The 22223-nt window shown below is 44.1% G+C and overlaps 1 protein-coding gene across 1 annotated transcript in view; it reads right to left on the minus strand.

The window, feature by feature from the left end:
* Positions 1–22223, minus strand: part of caln1 (calneuron 1) — a gene marked incomplete at its 3' end in the record, with an annotated part of 101030 nt that overhangs the window by 41941 nt on the left and 36866 nt on the right. The window contains exons 3-4 of the mRNA XM_079514743.1: positions 20223–20366; positions 7862–7974 (exon numbers count right to left, since the gene is read on the minus strand). Coding sequence (XP_079370869.1) covers positions 7862–7974; positions 20223–20366 — 257 coding nt within the window. The remainder of the gene's footprint in view (positions 1–7861; positions 7975–20222; positions 20367–22223) is intronic.

Consider the following 22223-nt stretch of genomic DNA (forward strand, 5'->3'; position numbering starts at 1 on the left):
TTTTAAATTTTACAAATAAGGAGCTGGGTGAAGGCCAACACGGATAAGAATTTTCCTACCATTAAAGAAACCCCCATAGAAAAGGCTATATGGAATGCAAAATCACAAAAGGGATTAATTTCAGAACTATATACTACTATGAATGGTGAAATAAAACATAATTCCGAACAGCACAAACAGAAATGGGAAAATGATGTTGGATATCAATATACGTTGAAAGAATGGGAAGATCTGTTACAGAGCTCACAGAAGACTCTGGTCAATACTAAACATAGACTTACACAATTCAAAATACTCCATCGTGTGTATTACACACCACAGAGGATGCATCGATTCAGCCCCAACACACCACCTACATGTCCACGATGCGGCAGAGATAATGGGGACCTCATACATATGTTTTGGAAGTGCACACACTTAAATAGCTTTTGGAATAATATCTACAAATATACATCTGAGATATTACAAAAAGAGGTGCCACCAGACCCCAGAATTTCAATACTGGGAGATGTTGAGATGCTCAAGGAATTTAATAAGGATGAGAGGAGATCTATACTCTTAATAATGACAGCAGCAAAAAAATGTATATTAACCAACTGGAAAGCATCTCAACCGCCCACACTGGCGGAGAGAATTGTTATCATACAGCACATCAGAAAAAATTATGTACAACGTTAAAGGGAAACCAATGGAATTTGACAGAATATGGGGGAACATTATTAATAATATAAGAAATATTGAGGGGAGACTACCATAACAAACTGACTATGATGAACTTGTAGATTGATGAACTGATAAACTCACTGAGAAAATAATAAAATAGGATCCTCTTGGCAGAGGGTGTCGATCTCCTCACTGAAGTCTATCGAAGTCTATCCTGAAGCTGTCTTTCTCTTTATTCTTAATCTCCTTTTGCTGGTGTGTATATTTATATATGTACTCGTTATTTTTTGTTGTTGCAGTAATTATTGTTGTTATTATCCAATACCTATCATGTGAGGAAACAGAGTATGCAGTGTACAAAGACGTGACAGAGAAAGAGGACAATGATGTATTTGTATTTATGCTGGGGGGGGGAAGGTGTGGGGATATGAAATGTTTTGTTCTTTAAAATGTTAAAAACCAAATAAAAATATATATATAAAAAAAAGAAAAAAAAATAGAGGTAAGGCAAGGAGGCCTCCGAATCCAGTAACTGGCAAAGTTTGTTATACACCTGTAAAATTGCATTGCAGTAGTGGCTCACTGGCTCATAGGGCAGGAGCCTGTAGCGTGAGGCAGCTTGATGTACAAGTACACCCCCTGGACATGATGCTAGTATGTCGCAGGGACTTACCCCTGATTCAACCCTTGAAGCTGAGTGCCAAGCAGGGAAACACTGGGTCCCATTTTTCACAGTCTTTGGTATGACCCAGGCGAGGATCGAACCCACGACCTCCCAGTACCAGGGCGTACACTGACAATAAGGCCACTGAGCTGGTTGCAGTAGTGGTAATACATCAGTATCCGTGAGCCACAGTATTAAATTACTTCACATAGACTAAAGTCAATTCAATCCAGTCATCAGGGGCCTCAGGTCAAACGAGTGAATGAGTTTAACAATATTCCAATTAGCACTTCATACTACTTGACAGATAAAATGGTGCATTTATATAGCGCCTTTATCCAAGGCGCTTTACATAGATTGTGCATTACATTCACCCATTCACACACACATTCATGCACCGATTGCGGCGGAAGCCATGCAAGGTACCAACCAGCACATCAGGAGCAATTTGGGGTTCAGTGTCTTGCCCAAGGACACTTCGACATGTAGACAGGAGGAGCCGGGATTCGAACCGCCGACCCATGGATCATTGGACAACCTGCTCTACCTCTTGAGCCACAGTCGCCCTCTTACAGTGACAAAAAACAACTAAAGGGGACTAAATTATTATCATCATTGCAGTGAGAATTTAACTTGCTATTTCTAAGCACAAAATAAATACAGTATGTCAATATTCATCACTGGCCCTGAACAGAAGAGAATAAGTTACGATCAGACCACTACTTCGGGCATCAAATCCTTTATAATATGAATGAATCATTTGCACTGAATAATCACTATTTCTGAACATATACGGTTGCAGGCCATCGATATTGTCCTTTTCTTTTTGCTGAGGTTTGCGTGATCTGCGCAAAAGGACAGTTAACCCATTTTGGGCGGGAACCCCTTTTGGTGTTTTAAACATTATGTTATAATTTAGCTATTGAAAAATAGCAGATCTACAAGCGCGCCACCGAGTGGCGCGCTACGAGCTTGTAGGTCTGCTATTTTTGAAAAATCGTGAAAATATTTATTTCAGAAAACTGGAGGATTTAGAAGGATCTTTTCAAGTTTTGAGGTCAGGCCTAAATGGGTCAAATGATAAGGGACAATATCGGTGGCACCCAACTGTACAACACTTCCCACCCCTACCACCTGCCCTTGGAAATAATCTAAAGCCAACTTTCCAGAATGTGCCACGGTCAATGTTTCAGCCAAAGGCTGGAAGTGTGTGCACGCATAATTGCATATACATCGGAAGGTTCACATCTTTGTAGTGTAAATCACATTACTCTTCCCCCGGAGAGAAAACCCAGGTCAAGGTAATGTATATTGTATCAGAAGTCGAGAGACTCGAGTCGAGAGCTTTGCCAAGTGCTGCTGTGAGCGCCAAATGTCGCCTAGTCCTCCTTTGCACTTGCTCAATTTGCCACTCATTTATCGCCACATCCCGCTGTTCGCACATTCATCACTCCGTCACTCTCACTAACTCAGTCACTCCCTCACTGTCATTTTCTCTCTTGCTCTGATTCGTCTGACTGCTGTCTCTGATATTCCTGTTGTAGGCTACCCCGGGCAGAAGGAGACAAAAAAAAGATCACACGCATGTGAAGTGAGCGGTGCCTTTTATCATGATGATGATGATGATGTATACTATTGACCCATGATGGTAACCACAGTAACCGTGCTGCTACCGACTAATAGACACCCAAACACACAAAGTCACATTAGCACCTCTCAAAAAGAGGTGGTGACCTTTGACACAGCCGTACTAAACCCAGGATGCCAAGTCAAGTCTGTGGTCTGCACACACCTTGTTGAAAACACTGTAATTTTGTCCAAACCCTCTGAGAGCTCTGTGAAAGCACATCTAATCTATCAAGGCAGTTTTGCTTGGTAAATAGCTGAAGAAATAAATTACATTGATTGTTTTAGATTTTGGTGTTACTGTGTGCCATCATGGACAGCTCCTGTCCAGTTGGCTTCTAGCCTGCCCCAGCCAGTGTGATTTGGCACAATTGGCATCGCTATTGGCATAGCACCCAAGATTACAGCTTGGGCAAATGGCACCGGCTGGAAAAAATGGGTTACAAAATGAAGTAAAAAAATAAAAATCCAAAAATCCATCCAAAAATCACACAAATTAATGTTTCGTCAATTGCAAAAAAAAGGCTCATCGTCAAAAGTCTTCTAACGTATAGAAAAGGCTATATGGAATGCAAAATCACAAAAAGGATTAATTTCAGAACTATATACTACTATGAATGATGAAATAAAACATAATTCCGAACAGCACAAACGATGTTGGATATCAATATACGTTGAAAGAATGGGAAGATCTGTTACAGAGCTCACAGAAGACTCTGGTCAATACTAAACATAGACTTACACAATTCAAAATACTCCATCGTGTGTATTACACACCACAGAGGATGCATCGATTCAGCCCCAACACACCACCTACATGTCCACGATGCCGCAGAGATAATGGGGACCTCATACATATGTTTTGGAAGTGCACACACTTAATTAAATAGCTTTTGGAATAATATCTACAAATATACATCTGAGATATTACAAAAAGAGGTGCCACCAGACCCCAGAATTTCAATACTGGGAGATGTCGAGATGCTCAAGGAATTTAATAAGGATGAGAGGAGATCGATACTCTTAATAATGACAGCAGCAAAAAAATGTATATTAACCAACTGGAAAGCATCTCAACCGCCCACACTCAAACAATGGTGGAGAGAATTGTTATCATACAGCACATCAGAAAGAATTATGTACAACGTTAAAGGGAAACCAATGGAATTTGACAGAATATGGGGGAACATTATTAATAATATAAGAAATATTGAGGGGAGACTACCATAACAAACTGACTATGATGAACTTGTAGATTGATGAACTGATAAACTCACTAAGAAAATAATAAAATAGGATCCTCTTGGCAGTGTCACGATCCGTGACCTGTTCTGTCACCCTGATGTGTTTCCCTATGTTCCTTGTTTTGGGTTTTACTTTTGTGTACTTTTAAGTTTTATTTTGTAGTATCCAGTGTCTTTTGGTTTCCTGTGTTGCCCATGTTTACCTGCCTTGTCTAACCCTGTGTTTAGTGTAGTCTTCTCCACCTGTGTCCTGTTAGTCTCCCAGCCAATCCCTGTGTTGATTTGTCTGTTGTATTCACCTTTGTCCAGTTAGTCCTTGTCTATTTATATTCCCCTGTTTTTTCAGTTCCTTGCTGGTTCGTTGTTTAAATGTTGCCAGTGAGTATTTTTGTAGCCTTGATTCCTTGCTTGTTGTTCCCCTAGTTTTCCCAGTATAGTTTTCCCCTTGCCTTCCTTGTGTTCCTAGTTTTGCTCCGACTGCCATAGTGTTTTTTGACTTGCTGTACCTGGACTCCTGTTTGGTCGCAATAAAAACACTGAACTTGACTTTCCCTGCCTCTGCCTCTCATCCTGCATTTGGGCCCTACACTTAACCTGACTCACACCTTGACAGAACGAACCAGCCAAAAATGGACCCAGCAGATGATGCAGAGGTGGATGATTTCAGTAAGTTGCTTCAAACTATGATCTCCATTATGCAGTTTTGTGCACGTCCTTCCACCAGTGCAGAGATGAAGATTGAAACTCTGAAGCAGGCTCTCCGTGAGGCCTACTCCAGGCCAGCCCTAGCAAGCAAGCTTACAGAACCTATTAAGGGCTTGTGGGCTGCTATAGGCAGCGCACCGGCAAGCCTACGATCTGCGAGTATGCAAACTACTTTCCAGCCTGAAACAAAGCCCTGCTTGCCCTTTTCTTGGAAAGACTTTGGGGTTAGCAGTGAGGTCTTCTATGAAGATGCAGAGTTCCTGGAGACGCTGGCTAATTATTGGAACACTGATCCTGAATTTGCCAAGTATTTCGCTTTCTTCAGATGGGAAAGCCGTGGTGCTCCTTTTCCTGATCCCCAGGAGGCAGTCACTCCCATCACACCGCCGCCCTGCATCCAGGAGCCTTCGCCCGGCATCCAGGAGCCTCCGTCCGGCATCCAGGAGCCTCCGTCTGGAATTCAGGATCCTTCGCCCTGCATCCAGGAGCCTCGGTCCGGCATCCAGGAGCCTCGGTCCGGCATCCAGGAGCCTCGGTCCGGCATCCAGGAGCCTCGGTCCTGCATCCAGGAGCCTCCGTCCGGCATCCAGGAGCCTCCGTACTGCATCCAGGAGCCTCCGTCCGGCATCCAGGAGCCTCCGCCCGGCATCCAGGAGTCCCAGCTCCCCAGCACTCGTCCGTCTGCAGTCCCGCCTGCAGCCCCGTCTCGTCCGTCTGCAGTCCCGCCTGCAGCCCCGCCTCGTCCGTCTGCAGTCCCGCCTGCAGCCCCGTCTCGTCCGTCTGCAGTCCCGCCTGCAGCCCCGTCTCGTCCGTCTGCAGTCCCGCCTGCAGCCCCGTCTCGTCCGTCTGCAGTCCCACCTGCAGCCCCGCCTCGTCCGTCTGCAGTCCCGTCTGCAGCCCCGCCTCGTCCGTCTGCAGTCCCGTCTGCAGCCCCGTCTCGTCCGTCTGCAGTCCCACCTGCAGCCCCGTCTCGTCCGTCTGCAGTCCCACCTGCAGCCCCGTCTCGTCCGTCTGCAGTCCCGCCTGCAGCATCCCCGGCGTCGCCTCCCAAGCCTGCAGCACCTCCAGCGTCGTCTGAATCTGCAGCATCCCTGGCGTCGCTTCCTAACTCCTCCGTCTCGCCTAGGGCCTTGTCGGCTGCCCTTGCTGAAGCCCCATTTGATCCCCCGTCTGCTGCCCCCGCAGACGTCCCACCTGAACTCCCATCGGCTTCCCCCACCGACGCCTTGACATTGCCCTCGTCAGTCTCCCCGTGCAAACTTTTCAAACTTCCCACTGTTGTCATTGCCAAGACTGACCAAGTACTCCTACTGCCGGAACCTCAGGTGCAGGAGCCGCTGGCCCCCAAGACTGCTATCCAGCCACCTGACCCCGGTTCTCTCCCTCTGCCGCCTTTCCCCAGCCCTAACACAGTTCATAGACCCATCACTAGTCCTGTCCATAGTCCTCCCGTTTCCCAGCGTAGTTCGTTTCCCAATTCTGTTAAGGCCCCGCAGTTCCACTCTGGGACACCCCGTCCTGTGGCCAGGGCTTTTGTTGGTCCCCCTACCACCCCCTTGGCTGATCTCCCTATTTGTTTATCTGCCTGTCTCCCTGTCTGTATGTCTGCGAGCGTGTATGCCAGTCTTCTTGTGCGTCTGTCTACTCCCCAGTCCCTTAGTCCCCCTTCTAACTTGTTTACCCCCCTGTTATGTCAGACTGCCTGTTTGTCCGCCTGTTTGATTGTCTGTCAGTTCATTTGTTTGTCTCTTGGTTTGTCTCACTTTGTCTGTCTGCTTGTCTGCGTGCTTGTCTGTATGTCTTCCCACCTGCCTATCTGTGTGACCCCTTGCCCTGACCCAAGCCAGTCCAGTGTTTCTGTCCCAGCTTGTTTAGAGCTTGTAGATCAGCTTTTTGTTGTTGTTGTTGTTGTCCTACCAGTTCAGTGGTTTTTGACCCAGTATTATTTTCTCTGGAGACTCTAAACCCTCCTCTCCAGACCCCCCACCACCCGCCCTGCTTGATGTTATGGACATTGTTTTGTGCGTTGTCTGGAAGCCATCGCTTGAGGGGGAGGCACTGTCACGATCCGTGACCTGTTCTGTCACCCTGATGTGTTTCCCTATGTTCCTTGTTTTGGGTTTTACTTTTGTGTACTTTTAAGTTTTATTTTGTAGTATCCAGTGTCTTTTGGTTTCCTGTGTTGCCCATGTTTACCTGCCTTGTCTAACCCTGTGTTTAGTGTAGTCTTCTCCACCTGTGTCCTGTTAGTCTCCCAGCCAATCCCTGTGTTGATTTGTCTGTTGTATTCACCTTTGTCCAGTTAGTCCTTGTCTATTTATATTCCCCTGTTTTTTCAGTTCCTTGCTGGTTCGTTGTTTAAATGTTGCCAGTGAGTATTTTTGTAGCCTTGATTCCTTGCTTGTTGTTCCCCTAGTTTTCCCAGTATAGTTTTCCCCTTGCCTTCCTTGTGTTCCTAGTTTTGTTCCGACTGCTTTTTTGACTTGCTGTACCTGGACTCCTGTTTGGTCGCAATAAAAACACTGAACTTGACTTTCCCTGCCTCTGCCTCTCATCCTGCATTTGGGCCCTACACTTAACTCTGACTCACACCGTGACAGGCAGAGGGTGTCGATCTCCTCACTGAAGTCTATCGAAGTCTATCCTGAAGCTGTCTTTCTCTTTATTCTTAATCTCCTTTGGCTGGTGTGTATATTTATATATGTACTCGTTATTTTTTGTTGTTGCAGTAATTATTGTTGCTATTATCCAATACCTTTCATGTGAGGAAACAGTATGAAGTGTACAGAGACGTGACAGAGAAAGAGGACAATGATGTATTTGTATTTATGCTGGGGGGGGGAAGGTGTGGGGAAATGAAATGTTTTGTTCTTTAAAATGTTAAAAACCAAATAAATATATATAAATTAAAAAAAAGGTCTTCTAACGTAGCAGAGAGAAATGAAGAATGCTGGCTTACCTGCCAGAATATAGTGTCTATCGTGCTTCCCAGGAAGCCCTCCCGCGTTTCAGACGACAGGACTTTGGGCCCAAGGATCGTCATGAACTCGTCAAAATCCACCTGTCCATCACCTAAACAAAAAACAATGTACAGATTACAAAACAAGACCCACACAACAACCTTTTCAATGACCATATCCACGCGGCAAAACAGTAAGGTAGGAGCGCACACCAGTAGTGGGGAGGTGCTGACCGCAGGAGATAAAACTATGACTGAGAAAGGAGAGAGGCCGCACAGCTCGTAGTCACGATGCCATCACATTTATTTTTATTTTTCCAACATTTCAGCAACAGGTTGCCTTCTTCAGGGAATGTCATACAAGGAGTTACACCAGATATTTATAAAGATTGGGACAAGGGATCAGGGAGTGTCCTCAATCAGGCCAACACCCAAAGTGGGTGATTGGTTGCTAGCAACAAGAACTTTGTCATATATAGAACAATATGCAAAAGCGACATAAAAATGTAATGGGTCGGTCAATAGAAAAATATGTAATTATGTATAGAACTGCTGAACAATGAGAAGCCTACATTAAAAACATAGAGTATAGAATACAATAATAGTCTCATAGACAGTATGCAACCCAGATCCTGTTCCCTGGTTGCATGACCAATAAAAGGAGGGGTAAGTACACCAGCAAAATATTAAACATTAAACAACACACATGGCAAGGAGACTAAAGTGTGAAGAGTTCCTGTAGACGCAATCTCACAACGCGGCAGCCATTGTACTCTTAGTTGCAGACTACATCCATCATACTCTAGCAGGTCAAAAGGAGAGGAAACGATCGCCCCGACCTCTTTATTCCCCCCTCCGATTTACTTCTACTCCAACTTGTACATAGATTTCATGTTTTTGATTGTGAGTGAGTGCTTTAGGACCCGAATGGAAATAAGACCGCAAGGTCTTTCTTCGGTGCTGTCCTTTTGGACCAAATGCTTGACTGTGCCCTGTGCTGTTTGCATTTTTTATTGAGAGAAAAGTACTGCCGTAGCAGACAACCCACAGCACTCCAGGTTCAAACACAATCCTTCTAGGTGCAAGGCTCGAAGATATAAATTGAGGTGAAGAAAATGCCAGCACTCATTGTATGTCCTTTTACATGATTTTATTTACATCTGAGAATGAAAACGTACGCGTTTCGGCCTGTATGGCCTTCCTCAGCCATATCAGCCAAATCAATCAATCACTGGTAAAAAATTGTTTGTCTTACGTCTCTCCAGCTTTCTCTCAGATTTCTGTAATTTAAATTTCTTTGTAATCTTGTGGCAGTTCACCGTGCCACTAACACAACATAACCACATTACAAAACATTACACTACTTTTGTATAAATTCAGTTAAACCTGTTTAACCTGTATATGCACCTGTTTGAGGTACTTATGTATTATGAATGATCATCAATAGAGAAGAGAGGCAGATATCTCCCCTTGTGTGTATTGTACGTATATTGTCTTGTTTTGTTTTCGGTTGTCAGTCGTTTCGTTTTCATGTATGTTTGATTAAAATTCAATAAAACGTAAATTGAAAAAAAAAGAAGAAAACATTACACTACAATACACAATAGCCAGATAGCATGTTAACTTAGTTTGGTTGGTGCACACACTGACACACTGAGCTATATTCCACAGCATTTGATAGGTCTCCTGTGTCATTTCCCCCATAAATTATAACAGAAATGAGGTCACAGTTGGATTAAAAGTTATTCTTCTTCTTTATTGTTCAATGTTGTAGATCAGGATATGTGGTAAATGTTTGACTCTTGTAGCTTTCTTCTCTTACCACAGTGTGCTTCCTGATTCTGGGCAGTGGGAAAGGACCCAAATGTTGGATCAGGCAGGCTTCCCTTTCTAGTGCCCGTCTCAAAGTAGGGAGCATGATTGGTCCATCCTACTGGAGTATTTTTAGTTGTCTCCCTGTCTGTCTCTTTCTCTCTCACACGCACGTGTGCACATACGCATGCACGGTTGCACGCACGCGCACTCACGCGCACGCACGCACGCACGCACGCACGCACGCACGCACGCACGCACGCACGTACGCAAATGCTTGTTCTCTTTTAAAAAAGGACAATGATTTATTGGATGTGTGTTAATGTGGGACTGCACATGATAGCGTCTGAATTAAGATGTATGAGCTGTATTATGCGCGTATGTAAAGTATGGGCTTTTGGAGAGAAAGTCTGCACAGCGATCTACATGATTGATTGTCTTTTGATGTGTGCACAAGGTTTTAATGTATGGCACGATTCCAGCTCTCTGCGTGGAACAACACACAGCTTGTTGTTATGCATTGCACACACAGTCACAGACACACAAACAGTCTGAAAAGAACATACGATAATTTGCAATCATCCATGCAATGTTTTGCCATTTTACTACCGATTTACTACAGCCTTATATACAGTAGCTGTTGGCAGATCAGACCAATTGAGTGCAGTGACCTAGTTCTGCGGGTTATCTGCTCAGGTGTGTGACGTTTCAGCATGCAGACTATTGTGTATAGGGTTACAGATTTGGTATGCATGTGTGTGCACATGCACACTGCCTCTGCTGGGAAGCGGACGGGAGGCAGTAATGAGAACTGGATGTTCCATACCGCTGCTGCTGACCTGGCTGTTACCTGGACATGGACATTGTGTTGTGGTGAATGAATGTGAATGAACAGTTTCAACAAACTCATGTCTAGCTGCTTTCACCGCACTTCATGAGGAGGATGTAGTGAGCTATGGTTTTCTCCTCCTTACTCCGAGACGCATGAGCTCTAATCCCGCATAGCCAGGAGGCATCTTCGCCCACTGATATGTCTGGTAACATCTAGATTCAGTGAATTGTTGACTAAGCACTTCTTAACCCATTTAGACCTCACGATTTTTCAAAAATAGCAGACCTACAAGCTTGTAGCGCGCCACTCGGTGGCGCGCTATGAGCTTGTAGATCTGCTATTTTTCAATAGCTAAAGCATAACATAATGCTAACACCAAAAGGGGTTCCCGCCCAAAATGGGTTAATCACTGAGAAAACCGTTTTCGCATATCCATCAATACCACTACACGGAAAAAAATTGTATCTGACTTGTCAGACCAGCAGTTTGAACGACTGTTGCTGCTGCTTAGGCTTCTGTCGATAAGCAGGGAAAGTGTTACTGCATTTTAGGTAACACCTTTTCTCAGAAACACTTGATTAAAATCACCAATGGTCACCAATCACGACAAAGGCAGCCTCTGGATGTTTATTTCCCTTGACACATTTTCCTGTGTACCTCTTTTGTTTCCCAAATAAGTGCTTCCATTTAACCGTTTGACCGCTACCATTATTGAAACCCTCCGTCGCGTCCTGCCAGGGTTTTATCGCGCGTGACACTTACTTTGAAGAGCCAAATATCCGTAATCGCATTTTACTATGAAACCATTCCGTGTGTGTTGACGAAGCTGGTGCTTGTTCTCTTGGTCGGTGGTGGAAAAAGTGGACCGCGAGTATCACAGCGCCTGCTACAGGCCGTTGAAAACGCTTGTCTGGGACAAAACGACCCCTGCAATGTCGCTTCTGGAGATAAAGCCGTCTGAAAACAGAGCAGGCAATGTAAGTGGATGCGCGCGCATCTTCAAAATGGCCGCGGCCATTGGCTCAGAAGCATAACAAAGCTAACGAACGGTAGCTTTTAATACGATCGTATTAAAACATGCATTAAATAATACATCGCTGTTAAAACGGCTTTTCCGGGTGTGGCACGGTACGCTATTCTACGTGTCTATGTTCCTGGCGGGCCTCGTGTTAAGGTGGAATGTACTGTACGCACAGACAATAAAACGGTCTATGAATTCCCACTGCAACCAAAATGGCCTGCAAAGCAGCTTAAAGAGTTACAGTTATAAGTGAGACTCGAGGGGATGTACGCACGGACACACTACAGTTATTATTGATAATAAAACTCATATCCCCACCTTTGCTCTTCCTAGACAGTAGCTATATGCCTGGCTGCCCAAAACACTAACGTTCTATCTAATGGTGGCACTGTAATAGAGCCGGCCCTTCACGTTTTGGCCTATAATAACTCTCTATAATAACTCTTGCTTAAATGTTTTATCCCACAATTTTGTAACCCATTTTCTCACCCAGTGTCAATTATCTAATGTAATCCTGGGTGCTACACTTCCTCTGCCAACCTGGGGGGGCAGCGGACTGACCTCATGCTTCCTTATATGCATGAGGAGTCCAAGCTGCTTCTTTTCACCTGACAGGGGAGAGTTTCCCCGGCCGGACGTAGCGCGTGGAGGAACACGTTATTCCGACCAGTTCCTTTCCCCTCCATCAGGCGCCCCGGCTGGCCAGGGGGAGGTAGTTTAGAGACCAGGATTACGGCATGTTTTTGTGATGGTACCTACCCTAGGGGACACGGGGAGAACATGCAAACTCCACACAGAAAGGCCCTTTATAATAACTCTTGAACCATAGGTGGTACAATCAAACTTTTTTCCTGGATTCTTTGGATCATGATACAATTTCCTATATAGGTCAAGGCCATTTCCGTCTGACAAGATTTTTTGCAATTTTGCGAACACACCTTTTGCTAAACTCGTGCAAATCGGGACACATTATGTCTGTGGTCACTTCATCAATCTGCATCTGTCAACTTTTTCCGATTCCATTCAGATTGAAGGAGGTGCCAGTTTTGCACAAAATTGTGCAAATCATGAACGCGGCGTCATTGTGACAGCGTGAGATAGAGGGACAGCACCAGAGAAGGAGAAAAGAGAAACGGAGAGAGAACAAAATGTAAGGCATTGGCTCTGTCGAGGTATAGTAGACTGAGGAGCTGTCCACCCACAGCGGTGCTGAAACTGTACAACTGAGGAGCTGTCCACCCGCAGTGGTGCTGAAACTGTACAACTGAGGAGCTGTCCACCCACAGCGGTGCTGAAACTGTACAACTGAGGAGCTGCCCACCTAGTGGTGCTGACATCATACAATGAGGAGCTGGTCACTCTAAGTGGTGCTGAAATAAATAAATCAAGAAGCTAACCCTGTGCTGAAATCATAAGACCACAGAGCATATCCACCAATAGTGGAGCTGAAATCAAACAACTGAGGAGCTTTCAACCCCATGGGGGAACCCTGGAGGGGGGGGGGGGGGGGGGAAGACCAAGGATCATCAATACAGATAAAAATAAGGCTCAATGCTGAAATCTCCAAACATGAAACATATATATTCCAGTTTTCCAGAAAGGGCATTCAGAGCTCAATAACAAGAAGATGAAATGCCTTTGACAGTCGAGAAGATTCCCAGATAACCTAATCTGTGTATCCTAGAGATCAGCATTTTTTATCTCCCTTTTTTTCCCCTACAGCCTGCGAATGTGGGTCCGATCACAATATACCGTATATACAGTAGCTTATAAAGCTACTTTGCAAGGGCGTGAAAATGTCAGCCAACTGTTCCGAAATAAATTAGCTGAATCAATCACATTCAGCAACACGTTATGTGCCAGTCACGCTGCACCTTGAAGCCGCCTCCTCCCTCGCCTGCCACGCCAGCCGGTGCCCGAGCCACGACCCGTATGACAATATGGAAATAGGCCATTTTAAATTCAGCATGTCTAAACCCCATTCATCTGGCTGTGAATATAACGAGAATGAAGTGACTACTGAAGAACTTGACCGCTTTGAGTAGACGTCTACTCTAGAAGCTCGAAGTAAACCACTTTAGCCCGAAAATAAAGATTTGAGGCACATTTTAACGATTTTTCAAAAATAGCAGATCTACGAGTGCCGTGCTATGAACCTGTAGATCTGCTATTTTTCAATAGCTAAATTATAACAATGTATGTAACCACCAAAAGGGGTTCCCGGCTTCCCGCTCAAAATGGGTTAGATAAACGTCAAGTTCATCTGGAGTCCATTTTCTTCCCAATGCTCTATATCGCACCCTCCCCATTTCGGTTGCTTCAGGAGAACGACGTTTCTCAAAGTTAAAAGTAATAATGTAATTAAATAAAAAATTACCTCCGCGGTAATGAAACAACGTAGACTATATGACATATGAAATATAAGTTAGCTTTATTGCAGTGTGTGTGCGTGTGCATGTGCGTGTGCGTGTGTGTGTGGTGTGTGTGTGGTGTGTGTGTGTGTGTGTGTGACACAGATTATGCACAACGGATGTGCAGACTTTTTCCTTTGATGTGTTTTATGCACATGATAAAGTGTAAATGAGGTAATTTGTTAAAGATGGAGTGCCACAATTTTTGTATTTTTCCAGTTTTGCATGTGTCTATGAGGTGACAGTACTTCATTAGACACCCTGGAGTCGTTTTTATGTGCAATGGTGTATTAGCTTTGTATTTAGGGTTTCTTCCTGGAGGCTGAACCCTTGACAGTCAAACGGGCCAATGGAATAAACAGTAATATAGTGACATCACACTATCAGCCCCTCCCCTAACCCCTCCCCCTTTATCATACAACTACAGCTGTGGGTGCGGCTTCAGTTCAGGTGGATCACCACCCACCAGGCAAACCAGGCATACTTAATGAACTGGTGGGCGTGTCCACATAAAAGCATTATTTTAACAAATACTGTACACTTTTTAGAAAAAGTTCTTCCTCCTTATATTTATAATAATACCTGATGATCATGTTTTAGGGTGGCAAAAAATCGTGGCACTCCATCTTTAACCCATTTTGGGCGGGAACCCCTTTTGGTGTTTTATTATGTTATGCTATAGCTATTGAAAAATAGCAGATCTACAAGCTCATAGCGCGCCACTTGGTGGCGCGCTACGAGCTTGTAGATCTGCTATTTTTGAAAAATCGAAGAACAACTGACATAGAAACATAGCTTTTTCAGAAAACTGTCAGGATGTACGTAGAAGACATTTTTAGAATCTGATCTCAGGTCAAAATGGGTTAAGTAATTTGGGAATTATATGCGTAGCCTACCTGTTTTTTCTTTTTTTTACCATTTGTACACAATCCTCAAAATGCTGCTTATTAGGCCTACAGTACATCTTCCACACTTTAATATTCTTTTCACTTAGTGCACACTAGCGTTGCACTAGAATGTAGTGTCATATGTACAGTAGTCTCACGTAGCCAGACAACTATTCCACAATCTCCGAATGTAGGTATGATGGAAGCATTTGGAAATTGCGAGAGCCAACTGTCTGGTAACGCGAGACCACGTCATACGGTATGTGATATATTGACGTTTGTGTGCTGGTTTTTGTTTTATGTTTATGGCATATGCCTCTTAGTATTGTTGGAATATGTATTATAAATAGAGGGGCAGCATCATATTTTTCACCTATAGGCCTCACTCACACCTTCTAGCATACAACATTGTTGGATGCTAGATGTAAACAAAGGGTAAGTGTCATGGCCGACTCCCATTGGAAATTAATTGCGAGCTTTCATCAGTAAACAAGTCTCATGCATCAGCTATACAACAATCTGTTGTGACTGTGAGAGTGAAGCCATAGAGTGCAGAAGTGCATGCGCCGCCGACCCTGCAGGGTCCGAGCCACACAGCTGCTTGTTTGGCCCAGATTACAGGCAACACCCTTGATCCTGGTGACACTCGCCGGCTTTGATACCTTTGATGTCCTTTTGATCCTCGACAAAAGGCTCTTCAGTGTAACATTATGCACATGAATATGAGATGAGAGCTTTGCCCTGCACTGCTTTGAGAATGAGAATGAATAGTTTTTTATTTTAAGAGTCAGACCATGACAAGAAGCCTTACGTCCTCTTCCTTATTTTCCTTTTTGTCTCCGCCAGGCCGAAGGCGTGGCCGAGACTATGTATTCGCCACTTTCCATCTGTGTGTCCGTGTTTGTTTGCATGCGTGTATGTGTGTGTGTGTGTGTGTGTGTGTGTGTGTGTGTGTGTGTGTGTGTGTGTGTGTGTGTGTGTGTGTGTGTGTGTGTGTTCGTCCGTCCATCTGAGCAGCTAATGTCCGACATTTGCCTGAGCTGATGAAGACCTACTGTAGAGGGTCGAAACGTTGCATTTTTGCCTTAAATAAAGTAAGTCTCTTGTGGAGCTCTAGAAACAAGTGTGCGTATGTTTCTTCCTACTCTTTGATGTTTACCTTGATGCCTTGACGTCCAGCACCTGGCCTAAATACAGGTATTAGATGTGCAGCACCTGGCCTAAATACAGGTATTAGATGTGCACACAATCTGATCTGTGAACAGCTAATGTCCGGCACATCACAAATGTGCCACACACTTCCTGGAGGCCAGAGCAGAACCACTTGCCCAAATTGTCCACATTGGCCTGTTATAGCGCCACCAGCAGGCCCGATGTTTGAAAAAAAACATTTGTTTTGTTCTTTTAGATTTGAGAATGTTTGACGAATAATGTACAGTAGTAATAACACTTTAGAGTAAATTCTGTTCTGAGTGAGCGGAAGAAGCAGAAAGAAGAAGTTTTTGCATTTTGCATATTGTTCTATATATGATGCACAAATAAAGTTATTGTTGCCAGCAACTAATCACCTACTTTGGGTGTTGGCCTGATTGAGGACACTCCCTGATCCCTTGTCCCAATCTTTATAAATATCTGGTGTAACTCCTTGTATGTCATTCCCTGAAGAAGGCAACTTGTTGCTGAAACGTTGGAAAAATAAAAATGTGATGGCATCGTGACTATACGAGCTGTGTGGCCTCTTTCCTTGTTCAGTCAAAGTTGTATCTCCTGCGGTCAGCACCTCCCCACTACTGGTGTGCGTTCCTACTTTTTTGTTTGTTCTGAGTGAGCAGAACACCATACAATTATGCCAAATGCCAATCATTAGTCTGCAGTCTCAGCATTCAGCACTGACCCAAACTGTGCCCTGGCATGCTGCTGCTTAGAACACTTTGACCTGAGATCAGATTCTAAAAATGTCTTCTACATCCTGACAGTTTTCTGAAAAAGCTATGTTTCTATGTCAGTCGTTCTTCGATTTTTCAAAAATAGCAGACCTACAAGCTCATAGCGCGCCACTCGGTGGTGCGCTATGAGCTTGTAGATCTGCTATTTTTCAATAGCTAAAGCATAACATGATGCTAACACCAAAATGGGTTCCCGCCCAAAATGGGTTAGAACAGGGATATAGCTGTGTTTGTGTTTTCTTGCTCTTGACCATAGGACGATAAAGGTCAGAGCTCATTATGTGACAAGGTTAGGGTCATGATGTCACAAAAATGGTGTATTTTCAATAGGGCCTTTTGACTCATAAGGCTTTCAGCTTTCAGGAAGAACTTTTTAGCAAAAGGCCGATGCACACCTCAAAGCTATTGACAGGTGTGTAGGGCAATAAAGCATACTGAAAAAAGGTTATCTTTGAAAAACAAAGAACAAAGATTGTCTGTCCTGATGAAGGTCGAATAGACCGAAACGTTGAATAAAGAGCAACATTTTTGGCAAGTTTTCTGACAGTGTGCGGGACCCTTCTTTGTTTTTCAAAGATAACCTTTTTTCAGCTTTCAGGAAGAAACCATAAATACACAGGGAAGACATTTGAATATTCTAACCACACCTGGGGGTCTATTAGAGTAATGTTAACTCCACCATAGACACATACAAAACAGAAAAAGTACAAAGATCACGGCATTCCGTCTTTAAAGCATTTACATGTGTGAATGAACATCATTTCTTTTGACTACCTGGGTTTACATGGACTCCTGTATGGTCGGCTTAAAGGACCACTTCACCACTTTTCAACCTATCTTCATACAACAGGTCCTCACTAATAATCATGATAAAATGGCACCATTTTTTTCTACTTAGTCTGTGTCTCATAGGAGGGCTGTGGGCAGTTCAGAAACCCAGTGACATCATCGTTAGGCAGAATTTTTTTAAACAAGATTTATTTTACAAAAATGTTTAGATTTGTATTATCGTGGTAACGATGGCTTCCATTTTCGCATTGCAACTTTTCAGAACAAGAAAGCCCGAAGTTTCTATTAGCTTGGATTCCGCATCGATGATGTCACTGGTGGACGGGTTGAATGGGTTTTGTTTCAGTGCATTGATTGAGCAATGTGGAAATGCTGTGTGATTAATGTATATGTCTGTGTCACGTGTACATGTTGTGTTACATTCTCTTCTCACAGTGACCTTTCAAAAATTAGTCAGGTTTAATCAGTCACATCCATTGCAGGACATGGGAGATTATCAGCTTTCTAGTGATTCCTATTTTTTTTGTATGTAAACTAGTTTCTGATATTACACTATTTACGTGAAATAACCGTCACTAAACATATTTCCTTTCCTCCTCGCAGTAATCCATTGATGGTCTTTTGCTACAAGTTTATACGTCTGCTCACACTAGCTGTTCCTTTGTGTTAGAAAGGACTACTCCTTAACGGTATGGGACTTTTGAGCCTCTGCGCAGGCTTAACAGGCTTGCACAGCTTCTCGTCTTCAGTAAAACTAAAAAGTACACTTTTAATTAATCACCAAAACAAAGAACATCTCTCCTTATTCTCCTATACGCATCTCTTTGTAATTTTCCTATAATCAGCAGAAGTGAGTGCCTGCCAGTGCCACTTCCTTGTGTCCATTGTGTTTATAATTGTATAGTCAAAGACGTTATTTGGCTTGTGCCAGGCATTGTGCGGCGTGCGCGATTCCAATCCAATTGACCGACCAATCTATATACCAAATGAAAGCCCGAATTTTGTAGTTTACATAGTACTTTGATTTTTTTTTAATGAGCAAGATTTGAGCGAGTTGTGACTCAATGAAAAGTCGAGTGTTTTTGGCTCTGTGTGGGTTGGAGGGAAAAAAAGAACGGCAAGGGGGGGGGGGGGGGGGGTGCAGCACAAGTGAGACTTCAAGGCAGCAACGCAACACTCTTCCATGGGCTATAGACCGTAAGGCTATGAAGCAATATAGAACTGGGCAAAACATATAATATAACGGGTAACGGAGGTGTTTTAGGGATTTAGACAGGTAACCAAAAGACCAACTTTAGTGGGGGAACACCCCTTCCCCGCTGCTAAATCCCAAAACAGTGTATTTAGAAGGATCAGACGAAAATGGAACCCTTTGAGCCCCCCACCTCACGTCTAAATTTGCTATTTGCATATCACTGAGCATATCGTAAGGGCTCCACTTTTAAAACTCTCCCAAAGACTCACTTCTATAGAATGGCTTGTCCTGTTTCAAATTATGCTTCTGGTGTATAGGGTTTCCATGAAAATGTAAGCTTGTAACAAACACAATTCTAAATAGAAATCCATTAGACTTAACAAGTAGTTGTGTTTTAAACCAAACCTGACTTTTGACTAAGTAGGCTAGACTAGTATGCGAGTGCTGATATGTCACATTCTTCAGGAGGTGTTGAGGATATGTAAATAGGAAACACACCCTTTAGTGCTTTCAAGCTTAAGTGACCATTATCATTGTCACTTTTATCACACTTGTTCGTGAAGTGAAATCGATGAGTCGACTCATACGGTAGGACAGGTGTGCGAGCGGAAACGCTCATTAACGTAATATGACCATTTATGACTCATACATTATGCATATATGAGTATGAGTACAGTGCATGCATCTGCAGAGGAGAGCAACATTTACAGTACTGTACTGTATGTACCACAGATTTTAATGTGCCTTCTTATTCATGGAAATGCATCATGGCCCATCATGTGTGTGCTGTACGTGCACACAATGTGAACACAGTGTGGTGTGAGCTTTATTCCAGGTGAGAGTGTTTATGGAACAGGGGGAGAATAAAATGTAATTTCACACATGACACATTTTACACCAGCGTGTGTCTGTGTGTCTATGTGTGTGCATGCGTGTGTGTGCACGCGTGCATGTGTGCGTGCATGTGTGTGTGTGTGTATATGTGTGTGTGTGTGTGTGTGTGTGTGTGTGTGTGTGTGTGTGTGTGTGTGTGTGTGTGTGTGTGTGTGTGTGTGTGTGCGTGTGTGTGTGTGTGTGTGTGTGTCTGTGTGTCTGTGTGTGTGCGTGCGTGCGTGTGTGCGCGTGCGTGCGTGTGTATTAACATTAAAGAGTTTGGATTCCATAAAAGCCAGCATGTCTTCTACGGAAGCATTGCTGCCCAGCGAAAACAGCCAATCTACAAGCTCTCAATGCACCAGCGGTTTTCAATAATCATTTTAAGCATTTGCAGTGGTCAAACTAACAACATGTTCAGAAGCAGTAGTCTACGGATATTTCATATACTGTTGTATAAAAGCCACGGTTAAAGCTTCAGTCCATGACTTCTTTACCCGGTTGTCAGTATTTAGAAAAGCAGGAACAATATTATTAAAACATAATCATTTTAGATGTTGTTTCGTCATTGTTTAGGAATCAGTCAATGACTCACCGTCCATGTCTAGTTTCTGCATGATGATGGCCAGCTCCACTTCGCTGGGCATGTACCCCAGTGAGCGCATGGCCATGCCCAGCTCTTGCTTGGAGATGTACCCGTTGCCGTCGCGGTCCAGCACCCTGAACGCCTCTCGGATCTCTGCCAACACAAGACAGGAAGACGACTCAGATCAACACCTGAACGCCTCTCGGATCTCTGCCAACACAAGACAGGAAGACGACTCAGATCAACACCTGAACGCCTCTCGGAACTCTGTCAACACAGACAGGAAGACGACTCAGATCAACACCTGAACACCTCTCGGATCTCTGCCAACACAAGAGAGGAAGACGACTCAGTTCAACACTTGAATGCCTCTCGGATCTCTACCAACACAAGACAGGAAGACGACTCAGATCAACACCTGAACGCCTCTCGGATCTCTGCCAACACAAGACAGGAAGACGACTCAGATCAACACCTGAACGCCTCTCGGATCTCTGCCAACACAAGACAGGAAGACGACTCAGATCAACACCTGAACGCCTCTCGGATCTCTGCCAACACAAGACAGGAAGACGACTCAGTTCAACACCTGAACGCCTCTCGGAACTCTGTCAACACAGACAGGAAGACGACTCAGCAACCAGAACCACAACCGCTCCCACATCACTCTCTCACTCACTCATAGCCAAGTTCCAATACCCAAGATTACAGCCACTCGCACACTCGGTGAAATTGGTGACCGGACGACCATCTTGTGGACTTCACATATGGAGGTCTTTAAATACGTGGCCTGAATACCGGTAGATTGAACTCTGCTAATAAACAAAGCGCAATGATTAGCATTCGGATACTGACATTATGTGATGTCTACACGATTGTCGCACAATTTCAACGCAACAACAACAACAACAGTGGCTGAGATTTGGGATATTGGAATTCAGCTATAGACTCACACAATCTGTCAATGTCGGGCATGACGGGCAATATGTCCAAAACCATTACTTTTTCAGGAAAAGGAAATAGAAAAAAGGTTAACACTAACATGTCATTGTTCCGACCTACCATTTTTCCGAAATTACTAACCCCATCTCTAACCCTAACCCTAAAATAACCACAGCGCATGTTCGACAACCTTTCCGCATGTTCGGACTAACGGGACTTCGGGTGTATGGGCAGTCCCCGAAAAAAGAACCGGTGTTCCAATGGATCTAATGTACTTAATACTCTTCATTGGTACAATATTTATAAAGCCAACATTTCACGTTCAAATATTTTAGAAAATGGACAACAAAAAAACAACAAAAAGTTTAAATATGATGTTGGAGGGGAAAGGAACTGGTGGGAATAACGTGTTCCTTCCACGCGCTACATACGAAAAACACACACGTCAGGCACGTGCACACATTCACGCACACGCTTACACATGAATGTATGCATACACTCTCTTTGATCTCTCACATGTGCACACACAGCACACACATCACATGTGCGCAGACGCACGAACACACACTCACTCCTCGTGCACACAGATAGTTCGCCACACACACAAATTCTCGCTTTCTTCTTCTCACCCTCTCTCAGGCATGTCTGCTCTCTCTCTCTCTCTCTTATATTTGCATTGTCCTTCAATAGCAAATGGTGCATTTATATAGCACCTTTATCCAAGGCGCTTTACATAGATAGTGCATTACATTCACCCATTCACACACCCATTCATACAGCGATGGCGACGGAAGCCATGCAAGGTACCAACCAGCACATCGGGAGCAATTTGGGGTTCAGTGTCTTGCCCAAGGACACTTCGACATGTAGACAGGAGGAGCCGGGATTCGAACCGCCGACCCATGGATCATTGGACGACCTGCTCTACCTCTTGAGCCACAGTCGCCCCTATAGCAATAGCAATGTTCTTTCAATTAATCTGCTCTTAAACACATTGTCAGCATTTTGTCCTTTCATCATGCCGGCTCCCCTCATTCCTCCCCCCCCCCCTTCTTCTTTCAACCAACC

This window comes from Electrona antarctica (genome assembly GCF_951216825.1).
Source record: "Electrona antarctica genome assembly, chromosome: 11".
Lineage (NCBI taxonomy): Eukaryota > Metazoa > Chordata > Actinopteri > Myctophiformes > Myctophidae > Electrona > Electrona antarctica.